The 18,172-nt window shown below is 40.8% G+C and overlaps 1 protein-coding gene across 3 annotated transcripts in view; it reads right to left on the bottom strand.

The window, feature by feature from the left end:
- TGS1 (trimethylguanosine synthase 1) overlaps positions 1 to 18,172 on the bottom strand; it is an 89,145-nt gene that overhangs the window by 9,747 nt on the left and 61,226 nt on the right. For 2 of the 3 annotated variants that reach the window (XM_077492707.1, XM_077492706.1), the window contains exons 13-14: positions 10,690 to 10,906; positions 8,487 to 8,565 (exon numbers count right to left, since the gene is read on the bottom strand). In XM_077492707.1, coding sequence (XP_077348833.1) covers positions 8,487 to 8,565; positions 10,690 to 10,906 — 296 coding nt within the window. Of the gene's footprint in view, positions 1 to 8,486; positions 8,578 to 10,689; positions 10,907 to 18,172 lie in introns of all 3 variants that reach the window. The other variant, XM_077492708.1, reaches the window with a different exon arrangement.

Raw genomic sequence — 18,172 nt, 5'->3', positions numbered from 1 at the left:
CAGTCAGATGTCTTCCTGACTGAGCATCCGTGCGCTGCTGAGTGACATTCAACTCACATACTGGCCTTGCGCTAAGCCACACCACCATCCCGCCCCTGGAACGCCCCCGGAAAATTCAAACGAGGTTCCTGCTAGCGCATGCGTGCGTAGCGATGCTCGGGATCTCAGCAGCAGCGCGGGGGAAGGGGGGAATAAGTGCTGCCTCTGATCCCCCCCCGGGATGTTTTATGAAAAGCATTCCCTCGGGGGGACACTCGGCAGGGTAAGGAGGCCAGACCGCCCACTGGCCAGGCACGGTCCTTACATAGAAGATGATGCTCCAAGACCAAGCAAACTCTCCTTCCCTCTGCCATAGAGACTGCGGCCGCACAGGGGAGAAAACTTTAAAAAGGTATGCTAAAAAAAATCCTTTTTTTTCGCAGACACAGCAGCTTACACAGGGAGACCTGGCTATTGAGGAGATGAGCATGCACCCTACACCATCTAGTGGCGACCTTAGGCATGACAAGAGAAAAATATTTTTGCTCAAAGAAGAATGCTAAGCAAACCAAGTTTCCTTAGCACCTTCACTTACCTTATCCCTGCCACAGGATTCTTTTGGAAACCAACAGATCCAACTTTCACCCATCACAGTGGGCTAAGTCAAAGACCTTTAGGGACCAGGTTCCTTAAAAGGATTTCCACTCCCCTGGACCTGTATAGCACCCTGCCGGAATGGTTATTTATTAAATGCCAAAGCCTAAGAACTGGGTCCCTGGGTCCAGCCCTCAAAGAGAGGCATTACAGGCAAAATGTTGTATCTTCGGTGACGAGGCCCGGGTACCATTCCCCTTGGCCATTAAATGGCACTTTGAATGGATCTGGTTTGTTAGCTTGCCCATCCAGCAAGGATTGCTTCAGTGGAGCGCTTCAAAAAAACATCTTTAACCGCGACCAACACCTTAGACGTGGGCGAAAAAACTGAGGTGCTCCCATTGTGGGAGGGGTTATATAGGGAGACAACTTCCTGTCTTGGGCATGCCTAAAGGTGGCTATATACCCATATAGTTATCACTATGGCTCTGTGTCCCGTGATGTACGATAAAGAAATACGTTTATCTTGGTCTCATCGGACCACAGGACATGGTTCCAGTAATCCATGTCCTTAGTCTGCTTGTCTTTGGCAAACTGCTTGCGAGCTTTCTTGTGCATCATCTTTAGAAGAGGCTTCCTTCTGGTATGACAGCGAGGCAGACCAATTTGATGCAGTGTGGGGCGTATGGTATAAACACTGACAGGCTGACCTCCCACCCCTTCAACCTCTGCAGCAATGCTGGCAGCACTCATACGTCTATTTCCCAAAGACAACCTCTGGATATGATGCTTAGCATGTTCACTCAGCTTCTTTGGTCAACCACAGTGAGGCCTGTTCTGAGTGGAACCTGTCCTGTTAACCGCTGTATGGTCTTGGCCACCATGCTGCAGATCAGTTTCAGGGTCTTGGAAATCTTCTTGTAGCCTAAGCCATCTTTATGTAGAGCAGGGGTCTCCAAACTTTCTAAACAAAGGGCCAGTTTACAGTCCTTAACACGTTGAGAGGGCAGGACTGTGGCAAGTGAGCTTAGAAATGCCTTGGTGTCAATGGGAGTAGAAAATGCCCCATCAGTCAGTGGGAGGAATAGCGCCCCATCGTTGGAGTAAATAGTAGGAATAGTGCCCCATTGTTGGAGTCAATGGTCAGAATAGTGCCCCATTGCTGGAGACAATGGTCGGAATAGTGCCCCGTTGTTGGAGTCAATGGTCGGAATAGTGCCCAATTGTTGGAGTCAATGGTCGGAACAGTGCCCAATTGTTGGAGTCAATGGTCGGAACAGTGCCCAATTGTTGGAGTCAATGCTCGGAATAGTGCCCCGTTGTTCGAGTCAGTGGTAGATATAGTGCCCTGTTGTTGTCAGTGACCGGAATAGAACCTTGTATTGGTGGGAGGAATAGTGCCCCAAGGGCCAGATAAAAGCATTCAAAGGGCCACACCCAGCCCTTGGGCCGCAGTTTGGAGACCACTGATGTAGAGCAATAATTATTTTTATTTTTTTCTTTCAATATCTTTTATTTCTTTTATAACAAACATACAATAAGATGTATATGTGGGTACATCAAGACATATTGCTGAGCACAAAGAAAATATATATAGGAATATATGAGCTCCTGTCCTTATGGAGAGAATCAGACAAGGAGAACTGATGCCTCTACCAATAAATCCACCAAAAGTGCAAATAGAAGAAAATGGAAGGGGGGGGGGGGGAGGGTGTTAGGTTATAAATGGCACTGTTCTGGTGTGGAATGTTTTAAACCCCTCGCTTGTAAAGAGCGAGTTCCTAGTGTATTGACTGTGCAGATAATACAAACACCAAGCCCAATAATAGTTCAAATATGCAAATGATCTGAGTGATTATAGCAACAACCTGGAGTGATGCTACTAGAATGCAAATAAGTGTACAATCCAACCCGTAATGAACCACAATACTAAAAGCAGCTAACTACTGTGGTGATAAATCATGTATGACAAAAAGCATGAAATACTTATAACTTCTGGTAAAAAAATTACTGGTGCACTAGAAAATCCATATGTCATAAAAACGTAGTCAAAATAAAGTGACAGGTGCTCTTCAAAAAGATCAAGTGACTGGCGCTTTTCAAAAACCTCTATTCAGTGCTTCTTAAAAGGTGCCCCATAAGAAATGCACTCACCAGAATCATTCACCCCAGTATGGCAGTAATGACATTCAAAGATTAAATGAGGTGGGACAAATAAAGGGCCAGCCGCAAGGAGTCTATTTTATGCCTTACACCGCAAACACAGAAGCAAACTGCTGAAATGCAACCAAAGGCGTTTTTTCTGTGTGCTACACGGTGGCAAATACTGTGAAGGCGTAATACCTCTTTGTGGGGTTAATGATTCCGGTGAGTGGATTTCCAAACCTCGGACTTCAATGAACCACTAGTCCTGGGGGACCTTACGATAGTTGATCCTGGAGTTCGTTGTATCATACTCAATATCAAGAGTGATACGGTAAAGTATAATGATATAGTCAGAAGTAGGAAAGCAGGTATAAAAGAGAAGAGGAGAGAGGAGGAAAGAAAGCGTTCCCGTATTGCCATCCCCGATGACCCTAGTCTAATAATTCTTTTTTTTTTTAGATCCTCAGAAAATTCTTAGCCATGAGGTGCCATGTTGAACTTCCAATGACCAGTATGAGAAAGTGAGAGCGGTAATACCAAATTTAAAATACCTGATACCTTGTAACACTAACGAGTCACATGACACCGGGGAGGGAAAAATGGCTAATTGGGGGGTACTCACTTTTGTTTCCAGCAGTTTAGACATTACTGGCTGTGTGTTGAGTTATTTTGAGGGGACAGCAAATTTACACTGTTATACAAGCTATACACTCACTAGTTTACATTGTAGCAAAGTGTCACTTCTGAGGGGTGTACTCACTTTTGTGAGATACTGTAGCAGAATTGATCAGCTCCTGGGCTCCTACTTCTGCTACAGAGAACTCCATTGGACTAAAGGTAAGATGCAAAGTAAACATAATGCGGAACAATGCTTTCATATGTTTTGTATGTGTTTACATCCGAAGTGAAATTACAGTATGGCACTTATGGTTAGAATGGAGGATTGTGCAGAGCTGAAGCAGCTCGATCCAGCCTCTGCCTGCAGAAGTAGATCAATGTTATAGTGATCTAATGCTGGTTGATTGCAGCCAGCAGTAGATCACTTTTAGAAGTGATCTGTTGCTGCAGAGTTGCATGGGTGACTGGAGGGGGAAAAAAATGAAAGGTATTAATACATTTAACAAACAATAACTCTCTCCACAATGACCCTAAAGTCACATTGATTACATCAGTTGTTCTGGGTAACATCTGCATTACTGCCAAGTTTTCAGGAAGTCATGTACAGCATCCTGTCATCCCCTCCCATTAGATGCAATCTGCCTGCATTGCACAGACCCCCAGTGATGATTTTGCTGTGTCTAGAATAAGGTATGTTTCAAAAATAGACAGATTTTGATTACATTTTTTCATTAAAATGATGATGGGGAAAAGGTGGAACCAGGGAAGGTAAAATATAGGAAGGATAAATAGCTTCAATACTATATTCATGGATATCTAACATTTTATGAGCTAGTGTAAAAAAGCATCAAAACAGCTGTTCAGTTTTCCATATTATAGACCACATAATGACCTTATCAAGTACTCCAACTTTCACAATACAAGTCACTGACAACATGTTCTATCGGGTCACCAGAAAACAGGAACAAACCTTTACTCCTTGACCTTCTGCATTGTGATTATAAAAAAATGACAGAATACTTCTCTAAAGTAACTGCACGGCCTACTACTTACTGTGAATACAAAAATAAGCCATCAAAGCTACCGCTGTAAATACTTTGCCAGCAGATTTAGATTTCTCGTCACTCTCTGTTCTCACTGAAACAATCATCAGCACAAACAGTGAGAATGAATCTCTCCAACAGGAACACAGCATTCAAACGCTGCCAGAGGTTACAAATCCTCCTTTACTGCATCTAAAGCTAGGAAAACATTTAGCTGGAGTTCCATTTCAATCAGCATACTGGCAGGCACACTATTGTTAGTACAATTACCTGACAGGTTCCCATTGCCAACAAACCCAGTACATTGCAAAGTGTTTGTTCTGCGTTATGTTTTGTTTGAAAACATGGTATAAGCTGGAATTTTAAACTTTGAAATCCAAATCGTTTTTTTTCACGGTTATCAATTATTGGTGGGAGTACTTTCTACCAATAGGAGCTCATCAACAGCATAATACATTATACTAACCTGCTTGTCTCAGCTTCTGTGCCCCAAACATCTTTATTCGCTGCCCATTAAATTAGCCATGTTCTGTTTTTGCCCATTTTAGACATTTCTACAGAAACCAGAAAATTTGGGACTGATTTTCTAAAACTGGAGAGAGCAAAATCTGGTGCAGCTGTGCATGGTAGCCAATCAGATTCTATTGTCAGTATGTTCAATTAGAGCCCTTTCACACTGAGCCGCCCCTGGCATCGGAAGTAAAGCGGAGCTATTTTTAGCACCGCTTTACAGTCGTTTTAGCAGTGCTATTCGGCTGCTAGCGGGGCGGTTTTAACCTCCCACTAAAGGGTTAACGGCAGTTTGCCGGTGATATAGCAGAGCTGCCCCATTGATTTAGACAATTCAAAGTAGTAATACATTAGCAGCTTAAGCCCTCGTTCCCATTGGAGCGACTTGCCATGCGATTTGACAGGTCGCACTGTTCAAAGCGGTGCATTGTCGACTTTGTGGTGAAGCATGGATTTGAAAAAGTAGCTCCTGCACTATTTTTGGCGAACCATTCGCACAATCTTCAACTTCAACTAGTGATCATAATGCTTTATTTATTTTTTGATTGAGGTATTTTAGGAAAATACTGTATCATGGCCACTAGACGGCACTGGCAATCAGTGTCAACAATACATTACAAACAATATGGCAAATGTTCAAGGTTACCATTCACATGGTAAAGAAGTTCACCTTTTTAAAAAATAACAAATGCACATATTTTTGCAGTAAAGGTGCATTTATTATTATTTTTCACAGGAGCCTGTAGAACATTGGACCTGCAATCAGTGGATCGCAGGTGCAGTGTCAGGCTCCTGCACACATTGCCTGCAGCTTTGTTTCCCATACCCCTTTGTGCTTTCTGTTAAAGAGCTGTAGGGAGGCCGTGTGAGGCAGGGGTGGGGGGGGGGGGGGGGGGTGTTAGTTAGGTTTAGAGCATGATACACTTTAAATATGGGTGTAGGATGCTCCAAAAGGTGAAGTCAGCCTTTAAGAGCCACCTGAAGGAACTTATGCCTAAAGATGGCATCAGATGGGGCCGAAATTATTATTAGAAATAATAATTCCTATAATGGTAAATAGTTTGTTTTTCACACTTATGAGTTCTTTGTGAGGGAAGGAAAATGTCTTGATGTGACGGTTTTACATATAACTTTCTCTGGACCAGGAATTACATTGAAGTACTGTGATTTATATTTATGAAAGGGAGACAAAGAGCTGTATGCACACAAGTGGGGTCAAACCCTCATCAATCAATTATCTCCTTTTGATCACAAGTGCTCTGAACCAGGACATTCCAATTAATACTTGGACTTTCTGATTCAGTCTATTGGAGCCTTAACCTGCACTCTATACTTTTCTTTACCATGATTTTGACCAGTTTCTTTTCTTAAAGATCCATAATCATTCATGGACAGAGATCCCATACAGAACTTCACAAGGAAAACAAATTAACTCACATTACAATTCTCTTAAAGGGACATTCCTGTCATACACAGATGAATGAGATTAAAATACATTTTTCTCCCTTTTTTCCTATTACACGGATGGTCATTGTTTTTCAGCTTCTTGGTGGACTTTTTTCCTTCTTTTTAGTTGATAAACGTTTAGTAGGGGTGGCCACCCTTTTTTCATAATTATGAGTGACCTAAAATACACACACACACACACACACACACACACACACTCTGTGTCTAGATTGACTAATGGGTCTGTGGACCTTGGATGCTCAATTAAGATCTTCAAGCCAGATTATAGGAGTAGGTTGGCTGGAATATTTTAACATGTTATGTGAGGTTTTTTTTTATATGCCTTTGCAAAAAAGTATTTTATACAGAGTATTTCATGCTCGCATGCCCTGTCTTTTATATACTGGATCATAGAATTTTGATATAGGTTTTATTTACATTCAAAACGTTTCTTAGGGAAAGGGGTTGAGCCTGAACCCCACTAAGTATTTACCATTATAGGAATTATTCTCTGAACCTTGTAGGACTCTGTATAGTATTTTTTGTATGTATAATTCAGAAGCCAATCAAACTCCTTCAGGGTCTGTATGGTGATATGCACTTCGTCTATCAAGGCAGCAGAGGACTCCGATTACATGAGGAGATTGTCCAGGTAACCCAGTACCGCAATCCAGTGCTGATGTAGCAGTGCCAGAATTGGGGCCAACACTTTTGTGAAGACCCGAGGAGCAGAGGCGAGACTAAAGGGTAATGGCACAAACTGATAGTGCTCCTCTGCCACAGCAAAACGGAGGAAGCGCTGGTGTCGGGCACATATTAAAATGTGCAGATAAGCACCTTGATGTCGATAGAAGCAAGAAAGTCCCCCTGATGTAGGGATGCCACCACTGTGCAAATAGATTCCATTCTGCAGCACATCATCCCCTGCCACTTACCAACCCACCAAGCTAGCCCCGAAGGGGGGGGGGGGGGGGTGGGAACCAACAGGGGGGTCTGAGGGGAACCTGCAGGTCCGACTATCACAGGGAGGGGCCTACGTCCACCCAAAACCCATCCATGGGGAAAGAGGGCACAGCAACTCACCATACCAGGAACCAGGCAGGCACCACTCCAGACAGAACCTCCTTACCATCAAAATGGCGGGGCTGTGGGCCAGGATGAATGCTACGACTCAGGTACATGACCTCGCAAGACATTTAACTCACAGGACAGCTCCCGTCTAGTGGGGCTATGTCGCGGCCCGACCTAGCGTGGAGCTCTGGTCTGCGCACACTCGCTGGCCAGACTGGGGGACCACTGGATCTAGATATCCAACCTGTCAACCAGTCTGGCAGTTTATTATAGATCTCACAGGGAAAAAAAACAGGAGAAAAAAGGGCATATAAAAAAAGGAAAAAAATGCCAGGACCAGAGATCCTGGCAGGGAAATAGGTCCTTACTTCTGACTAGGCAGAATAAAACAAAAATGAAGGCCTGTAGCAGAGAGGGGGATGTATACCACCTAGGACTGCACATAGACGTAGCCAAGCCTTTTTTCTGCCTAGTGTCCTACTCCTGTAGGGGGCGATATGACCCTATGGTTCTAAATATGGAGCGTCAATGTGTTTCCATCAATGAACATAAGAGAAAAAAGTTTTGCTGATATGATTCTACTTTAGGAAAACTTTATACATTTGTCAAACATAATGAAAAGAATATTTGGGGTTTATATAAACTTTAAGCTTCCCATTTGTTAGGTGGCTTAGCAGTGTTTTAGAAGTAATTAGAAATGACAGAATAAAGCTGGCCATACACCTATAGATTATCTGCAGGTTTCCTATGGTTAGATGGGAAAAGTTGGAGATTAATCCATCCACACAGTTTAGCGAACATGGAGAAATCTGTTGCACTTTTTCCATCTAACCATAGAAAATCTACAGATAATCTATAGGTGTATGGCCATCTTAACACTATGGCTTTCACCAAATACACCTGCCAATAATCTGCCAGATAGACCTCAATCCCAATGGAGGTTGCTTGCACATAGCCAAATATAAATTCAGACAAAAACAAAAATGCATATTTGCAATACACATACAATACCCCCAGTTAATTTCCGAGAAGGATATACAGTCTTTCACACAATATTTCTTAATTCTAAACAGAGCTTACCTGCTCAACATCAGTGTTACGTGGAATAAAATAGATAATGTTATTTGTTATCTTCTGGGAAAGCTGGAAAACTTCAAAGGTATCAGAATTGCTAAGGAAAGTAAGAACAGTTGGCAGAGTCTAAAAAACAAGTGCTTGTCAGTCTATCATATGGATATGCTTAAACACATTACAGTGGTACAAATTATAGGCACAAAAAATGGTACCGATTGGTACAGTACTGAAGATGAAGCCCTCACATGTGAAACAAGCTCATCACGCTGAAGATCAGACTGAAATGTTGTTGGAGAGAAGTTTGGCAATTGCATTGCAAAATCTACAACTATAAAATTTATTATATTTTATAAAGAAATCATATATCATCTAATTAACCACCTCAATAACGGGTACTTTCACCCCCTTCCTGCCCAAGCCAATTTTGAGCTCCGTGCAATTGTCATACAACAGTGCTCAGTCATGCAACACTGTACCCAATTTACATTTTTTTACCATCATTTTCACACAAATAGAGCTTTCTTTTCGGTGGTATTTAATCACTACTGTTTTGTTTTGTTTTTTGCTAAATTTAAAAAAGACTAAATATTTTGAAAAAAACCCTGCTTTTTTTTTGTTTTTTTTGCAAATAAATAATATTTCTTCATAAATTTAGGCAAGCGTGTATTCTGCTACATTTCGTTGGTGAAAATACCCCCCCCCCCCCCCCAATGACCCCTTTTTCTAAAGTAGACAGTCTTAGGTATTTAGTACGAGTCATGGCTAGTTTTCTGAAGTTTTTTGTCACAATTTTTTGGAAAATTAAGAAAAAAATAAGAATAAAAATTCACGATTTTTTTTTATTTTTTTTTTAATTTTACATACTGTTACCAGTGCAGTACAACATTCATCATAACTGGCAGGGATACTGATTGGTGACCGTATGTAAAAAAAAAAAAGTTCAGTGTTTACTATTGTGGTTAGCTGTGATTGGCCACAGCTAATAACATAGTACAGATGGCCTGTGATCAGCCTCGTCTGTACCATGTGATCACTGTGACCAAATCACAGAGATGAACACAATTGTATACAATGAATGGCATGAATCAAAGTCATTCATTGTGTACAATAGTCATGTGATCTGCTGTGATTGGTCACAGCGATCACATGGTAATGACAGCAGCCAGTACACTGGTCACTTATCCGCGAGGCGTGTTCTGGAAGGATGTCATATGATGTGCACCCGGAAGGACGCATGTCCTCGACTACTGCAACTCCCTTCTCATTGGCTTACCTCTAAATAGTCTATCACCTCTCCAATCTATCATGAATGCTGCTGCCAGACTCATCCACCTTACCAATCGCTCTGTGTCTGCCACACCTCTCTGTCAATCCCTCCACTGGCTTCCGCTCGGTCAACAAATTAAATTCAAAATACTAACAACTACGTACACAAAGCCATCCACAATTTCACCCCCAGCTACATCACTAGCTTAGTCTCTAAATACCAACCTACTCGTTCTCTTCGTTGCTCTCAAGACCTCCTGCTCTCTAGCTCCCTCCCATGCTCGCCTCCAGGACTTTTCCAAGCCTCTCCAATCATATGGAATGCCTTACCTCAATCTGTCCGCCTATCTCCTACTTTATTAGCTTTTAGACAATCCCTGAAAACCCTCCTCTTCAGAGAAGCCTACCCTACCCACACCTAACAACTGTATTTTCATTTTCTCCATCAGCTCACCCCCCACAGTTATTACCTTTTGTTTCCACTTGACCCTCCCTTCTAGATTGTAAGCTCTAACAAGCAGGGGCCTCTGATCCCTCCTGTATTGATTTGTATTGTAAGTGTACTGTCTGCCCTCATGTTTTAAAGCGCTGTGCAAACTGTTGGCGCTATATAAATCCTGTATAATAATAATAATAATGTCCTGCCCAGCCATCATTTGTCCATAGGTAGATCTGGAACTGGTTAAATATGTCTTAGTAGACCCAGACTTAATTATTATTATTTATTTAAGTTTGTACATTCTTAAAATAAATGTGTTTGTTTTGTAGCACCCTAACATTTCTATCACCTTGCTGAATCCTGGCTGCTCTGAAAGAAAAAAAGATCTTATCTGGTACTAGATAAGGGTATCTAATACAGTGGTTATGGAGTGTGACAGTAAATTTATATATAGAATATGCCATAGTTAGTTAACATTATATAAAGACATTCTGTAAAGGATATCCATCAAGATTCATCATGGTTTTGATGTCAAAAATATCAGCGCTGACATAGTCAGGACCTCCCCATGGTGGGCTGAGGAAAACAGCATCTGCCTTCAAGTCAGCAGCAACACACATGTAATCAGCACGAATGAACTCGATCTGATCTTCTACTCCATACACCTGGGCATTGTTGTAAGCTAGATCCAATTTTACAGGGTCAATATCTACAGCAATGACTAGAGAAAAGACAAAAAAATATTATAGTGGTAATATAAACAGCATATTAGCTGCATATGCACAGAACTGTTCAATGTACCATTTACAAACACAGGCTGAATTAGTATGATTAAAAAAAAATGTGCATGTGTGCTCCTACTTGGAAGGGTTATAATCTGGCTATTCTTAAGGCAACATTAAACCTTTAGTTTTTTTTCCTTTAAAATAACAAACATGTTATACTTACCTGCTCTGTCCAATAGTGTTGCAAAGAGCAGACCCGATCCTCCTCTTCTGGTGTCCCCCACTGGTGCTTCTGGCTTCTCCTGTTCGACAAGAGCCCCCATAGGAAGCCTCTTACTATCGGGGCACTCGTGCAGGCTGGCACCCAAGCCGCCTTGTCTGTGTCCATTGACAGAATCTCACAGAATTTGATTGACAACATTGGGAGCCAATGGCGCCCCCGCTATCAATCTGTGCAGGGAGGAGGGACAGAACCGGAAGAGCCGTGGCTCTCGTGCACATCGATGGATCAGGCTCAGGTAGGTGGGGGGGGGGGGGGGGGGCTGAGGGCACACATACAACAAAGAAGGTTTTTTACCTTAAAGTGTTACTGAACCCAGGACCCTGCATTCACTATATTTGGTCTCCCACAGTACATAGAACATGTAAATATTTTTAGTAAATATAAACTGCTAAATATCTTTTCTCATCAGCAGTATACAGCAGTCTTGACTTCTAAAAGTGTTCGGCCGAGCACTGGTTAAAGCTTGTAGGAGGAGTTTTCATTCTTCTCCGACTGTCCTATTTGATTGCATATAGAAAAATGGGGTTCCCTCGCGCCTATCAAAGTGAAAAATATCTGAATGTGGTATGTCGGTTAGATTGCTGCTAGACCTGAAGTGTATACCATGCACTTGAACAACAATAAATAAAAAAGGTGATTTGGCAAACTATATATACCAAATATTACTACAAAGATAGAAAATCCTTGTTTGATATGTATTCTACTTCATAGATAAAGTGCAATAAATCAATAATTATAACAATACTATTGGTGAAGCCTAATGCAAATTGCTTCTGTGCAAAACTGCTACTGTGCAAACTACATAAATTATTCGCTGTGCATGTGATTATTTAGCTGCTGTGCAAAATGCTACTGTGCAAACTATGCAAATAAATTATTTTCAAAAAATGCACAGCGCATGCACAGCGAATAATTTATTTATGTTGTTTGCACAGTAGCAGTTTTACACAGCAGCTAAATAATTGCATGCACGGCAGCAATTTGCATTAGGATTCACCAATAGTATTGTTACAATTATTGATTTATTACACTTTATCTATGAAGTAGAATACATATCAAACAAGGATTTTCTATCTTTGTAGTAATATTTGGTATATAATTTGCGCCGATCACCTTTTTTATTTACTATTCGATTGCATGACCCCTGACCCTCTGTGTGGACAGTGCTGATTGGCCCTGTGCCGATCACATGTACACTCTCCAAAAAAAAAAAGAAAAAAGAAAAAGGAAAACTGTCTAGCAATACACAGCAAACTGATCGTGGGCAGAGTGTCCCCCTGAGGCTCTGTACTGTCAAAAGATGGATTGGGGATAGTGAAAAAAGGGGAGGATCAGAAAAGACAGGATCAAACAACCTTTTAATACAGTGCAGAGGATGAATCCCTTAGGTCCCACAGTGAGGTATAACAAGCATGCTTTACTGCCTATACAGACTGATTTTACTGTTGTGGGTAACTCTGTTAGTGATAGTAACACTTTAATGCATAGAATGCATTAATATGAAAAACCCTAAGCCTTCACAAACAGTTTAATGTTTTATATAAAAGACCTCAACGGGCGCACACAGGTGCCTTATGACACTAAATGTGTGTGTGTTTTCTTTCTATATGTAATGATATTTGGAATGCAAATATGTTATCATTAAACGCAAACACTTTTTAAAACCAGTGCAGCCAAAAAAAAAAAGATTTATTTTGATTTTAATCACTTAAAGACCAGCCTTCGCAGTTGTACTGCAGCAGGTTGGCTCTCCTGGGCGAATCACTGTCATTGTTCATCGGCTGTTTTAATACCACTAGGGGGCTCGTGCGGCACGACGCCTGAGCTGATGTCCGCCGGCCACTCATGGTCGCTCTTGAGAAACAGACAGATCCCCATTCTGTCAGGGGAGGATAGACAGATCTGCTGTTCCTAGTGATTAGGAACAGTGATTTGTCGCCTCCTCCAGTCACTACACTGTCCCCACAGTTAGAAACACCTCCCTAGGGAACACTTAACCCCTTGATCGCTCCCTAGTGTTAACCCTTTCCCTGCCAGTGACATTTATACAGTAATCAGTGGCTATTTTTCACATTGATCACTGTATAAATGTCACTGGTTCCAAAAAAGTGTCAAAAGTGTCCGACCTGTCCACCGCAATGTCGCTGATCACCGCCATTACTAGTAAAAAAAAAAGAATTATAATAAAAATGCCATAAATCTACCCCCTATTTTGTAGACGCTATAACTTTTGCACAAACCAATCAATATAGGCTTATTGCGATTTTTTTTTTTTTACCAACAAATGTAGCATACATATCGGCTTAAACTATTGAAGATTTTTTTTTATTAGATATTTATTATAGCAAAAAGAAAAAAAATATAGTTTTTTTTTCAAAAATGTCTGTCTTTTTTTGTTTATAGCGCAACCCCCCCTCCCCTCCCCCCAAAAAAAACCCTCAGAGGTGATCAAATACCACTAAAAGAAAGCTCTATTTGTGGAAAAAAATAACGGACATAAATTTTGTTTGAGTACTGCATTGCATGACCACGCAATTGTCAGTTAAGCGATGTAGTACCGTATCGCAAAAAATGGCCTGGTCATTAAGGGGGCAAATACTTCCAGTCCTTAAAGAGGGATCCCACTGGAAAAACAATTATTAAAAGCCAGCAGCTATAAATACTACAGCTGCTGACTTTTAATAAATGGACACTCACCTGTCCCAGGGTCCAGCGATGTCGGCAGCCGAGGCCGATCGATCGTTTGGCTCTCGGCTGCTGCCGCCGCCATTCTCGGTGAGGGAATCAGGAAGTGAAGCGTTTCTGCTTCACTTCCCGGTTCCCTACTGCACATGTGCGAGTCGCGCAGCGCAATGGTCCGCGCTGTCTCAGGGACCTGCGCCGGGACAGGAAGAAACATAGACTCCTGTGGGAGTCTATGCCCGGAAGTGGGTGTACCCCCCTCCCCCCTGAAAGGTGCCAACGGGGGGCTGGGTAGGGTTCCGATGAGCGGAAGTTCCACTTTAGGATGGAACCCCGCTTTAAGTGATTAAACCCTCCAGGACACGCTTTAAAATGGAAGACACACATACAATTGAGCACTATATCTACTGAACTGGCAATGTAAATGGAGTGCTGCCAACTAGAGGTGACTGCCCATATCAGCAGATGTCACTCTACAACAGGGTTTCTCAACCAAGGTTCCTCCATGGGTTTGCTAGCGGTTTCTTGAGCAATGACCAATTTTTAACTGTCAGATAAGTTTCCACTGACACCAATGATCTTTTTAGCGATCTATAAGGGGAAAATTCTTCCCAATGATCACAAGTGTAAAGAGCAGTCTTCCCACTGACCATCACACTAATGTATAATGATTTGTAGATATAGTCATTTTTAGAAGGGGTTCCCTGAGATCAGAACATTATTTCAAGGGATCCTCTGTGTTGAAAGGGTTGAGAAAGTCTGCTCTACAATGTAAATGTGGATTTCATTCAGGAGTAGGAGATTTGGCCTTCTTTCTCCTTGATGGGTAGTAAGGCAACTCACACGGCTCCCCAATAGAGAGGAGTAAGGAGCAATCTAGCTGAAGTCATATTTGCATAACAGATGCTGACAGATGTGTGCTTGCATTACATTTACATGCTAATCTCGGTTTCTATTCAGTTCTCAAATCAAAGTTAATTCAAATTAAATTAAATTGACATTTATTTTCATATTTTGATACAGATTCAGACAAGGTTTGTTTCAATACACACATAGGTTTCAAATTAATTTATGATAAATTAGTAATTGAGACATACTATTAGAGGTCGACCGATATATCGGCCGATATTTGCAGTTTTTTAAATAATCGGCATCGGCCGATTTGTGCTGATAAAAAGCCGATTTAGAACTGCAGCGGGACTTTGAAATGACTTCTGTATAGAAGTCAGTCTAAGTTGACTGAGTCGTCATAGCAACCCTTTCCTCCTCTCTGGGCAGACTGCCAAGAAAAGAACAGAAAGATACAATGTTTACACTTCAATGAATGAAGTCATCTCTGTGTGTAGAAGTTCTCAGTTTAACCATTTAAAGACTAAATCTTTTCTGACACTTGTTGCTTACAAGTAAAAATCCTGTATTTTCTGCCAGAAAATCACTTAGACCCCCCAAAAATGATATATATTTTTTTAGCAGAGATCCTAGGGAATAAAATAGCGGTTGTTGCAATATTTTATGTCACACGGCATTTGCACAGAGGTCTTTCAAATGCATTTTTTTGGGAAAAAAATACACCATTTAAAAAATAAAAATAAAATAAAAACAGTAAAGTTAGCCCATTTTTTTTTTTTTGTCCAAAAGTTTTGACTACCTGTTTTTATTTAATATATATGTATATTTTTTTTTTATCTAAATCATACATACAAGTAAACTGATTGGAGGTTTGTTTTGTTTAATAAATGTTTAAGTGTAAGAAATTTTCTGTATCATTTATGAAGGCCGCTTTCACACTGGAGCGGGCAGGCGTTGATGGTAAAACGCAAGTTTTAGCGGCTCTTTACCATCATTTTAGCGGTGCTATTTGGCTGCTAGTGGGGCACATATAACCCAGCTAGCGGCCAAGGAAGAGGTTAAATGCGCCCATGAAGCACCGCTGCCAAATCGCATTGCATACGCTTCGGCAGTGGTGCCCATTCATATCAATAGGCAGGAGTGGTGGAGGAGCGGTATACACCACTCCAAACGTGCTGCTTGCAGGACTTTTTTTTAAGATCCTGCCAGCGCATCGCCTCAGTGTGAAAGCACTCTGTCTTTCACACAGACTGCAGGAGAGCCATTTTACAGGCACTTTACAGGCGCTATTTTTAGCCCAAAAGCGCCTTAAAACGCCCCAGTGGGAAAGGTGTGTTAGATCAAGGGGGATTAAAAATAAATAAATAAATAAAATAAAATCGGCCTAACATATCGGCCCAAAAAAAATCGGCATCATATATCGGCTATCGGCCGCCATGATTTCTAAATATCGGCATCGGCCAGAGAAAAACCCATATCGGTCGACCTCTACATACTATGTGTGTGTTTTCTCTATTTTCTATGTTTCTTTGTCCACATATCTTTTTCCTTTATAACAATTTTATGTTGACACATTTTTTTTGTGGTTTTCAACAATATAATTTAAATTCTAAGCATTTAGCATTTTATTCAATAAGCGTTTGCCTTTTTCATGTGTCCTTCTTTTTTCTGTCATTTATATAGAGTGTTTATAGGGCCAGACAGGGACGTTAGATTGGATGTTTATTTAGACATAGATTGTTTTCTTTCGGTCCCTCCTACGTTCCCTTTTCCTTCTTTTGACTGGCTACGATGTCTGCGTATGTCTATGTCGTTGTTGCTCTCAGCATGTAGTAGCCAAAGTTCTGATTGACTTCATGTGATTCCATTGTTCTAACAAGGTGCACAGCTGAGAGTGATTTTAGATGTTCCGCTGACGTCGTCCTCACCTGTGTTTTAAACGAGGTGGAGCCCTATTTAAGGGATGTCAGTGGAACATTTCAGGGTAAATGAATAAGCGCAGCGTCGCTGTGTGAAACGCGTCTACCTGTACCTGTTTGCCTGTCCTGTGGTGTTATTCATGTTACAGATTTTACAATAAAGAGATTCATCACTACCTCGTGTGCAGGCATCCATTCCTTGTATTACATTTACATTACCAGCTTAGTCTCTTTATGACAGGTTTACACTATGATTGCAATTTTGAAGTTTTCTCTCAAAACCAATGCAAAATCTAGCTGCACTGTCTGGGAAAAAAAATATGGGGGCATGAACTCCACCCATCCTACAATAGTTTTTTCAGCAAAAAAAAAATCCAGAGACTTGCACACATTATCTTAGTTTGGTGATAGACTAAATTAATGGACTCAATGGCCTTTTTTTTTTTTTTTTTTTTTTTTTTCACCTGGTAACCAAAAATACCCTCTTTGAATGACTAGGTATGAAAATGCCACCCTCCAGTGATGAATAGTTCCAAGTTTGCCATATTTTGATGTTACTTTCAAGAATAGAGATAAGATACCAAAGTAATCCACAGACTGAGCCATGGCATGGGATTGAGTGACATGATGACCTTATTTAGTAAAAGTTAACAAGGATGACAATGGTAATTTGCCAATTAACACTAATCAACAGCAGTGGCGGTCCGTCAACAGTAATCCGTGGCTATTTTTAACTCTGATTGCTGTATAAATGTCAATGGTCCCAAAATAAGTTTGCAATCTATCTGCTGAAGTCCCAATAAAAATTGCAGACTGCTGTCATTACTAGTAAAAAAAAAAAAAAAAAAAATGCCATAAATATATCCCTCTATTTTGCAGACACTATAACTTTTGCGCAAACCAATCAATATATGCTTATTGCGATTTTTTTTTTTTTTACCAAAAATATGTAGAAGAATATATATTGGCCTAAACCAAGGAAGAATTTTATATATATATATATATATATATATATATATTTTTTTTTGGGGGGGGGGGGGGGGTATTATAGCAAAAAGTAAAAAATATACCTTTTTTTCAAAATTGTCGCTCTTTTTTACTTATAGTGCAAAAAATAAACAAACAATCGCAAAGGTGATGAAATACCACCAAAAAAAAAGCTCTATTTGTGGGGGAAAAAAAAGGACATCTATTTTGTTTGGGTACAGCATGGCACGACTGCGCAATTGTCAATTAAATTGACGCAGTGCCGTATCGCAGAAAATAGCCTGGTCATTAAGGGGGCAAATCCTTCAGAGGCTGAAGTAGTTAAAACGAAATCTCTCACACTAATTGTATTAGAATATATGTATTTTGGGCATCATCCTGTCATTTCTCCATATTTCCTGGTTCACACTGGCCAAAAAAAACAAAAAGTACCATGGAAGCAAGGAAGCTACTTCTTCATGCCTCCTTATACACCAATGTTTTTGTCCTCCTATGCTTGTACTAACGACTTTCATAACTGTATGTTATGTAAACTATTTTAT

Source organism: Lithobates pipiens, unplaced genomic scaffold (assembly GCF_037356315.1).
Source record: "Lithobates pipiens isolate NorthernLeopardFrog02 unplaced genomic scaffold, aLitPip1_a1.2 Scaffold_19, whole genome shotgun sequence".
Classification (NCBI taxonomy): Eukaryota; Metazoa; Chordata; class Amphibia; order Anura; family Ranidae; genus Lithobates; species Lithobates pipiens.
The sequence above is the reverse complement of the archived record's forward strand: the minus strand, read 5'-3'. Positions and strand labels throughout refer to the sequence as shown.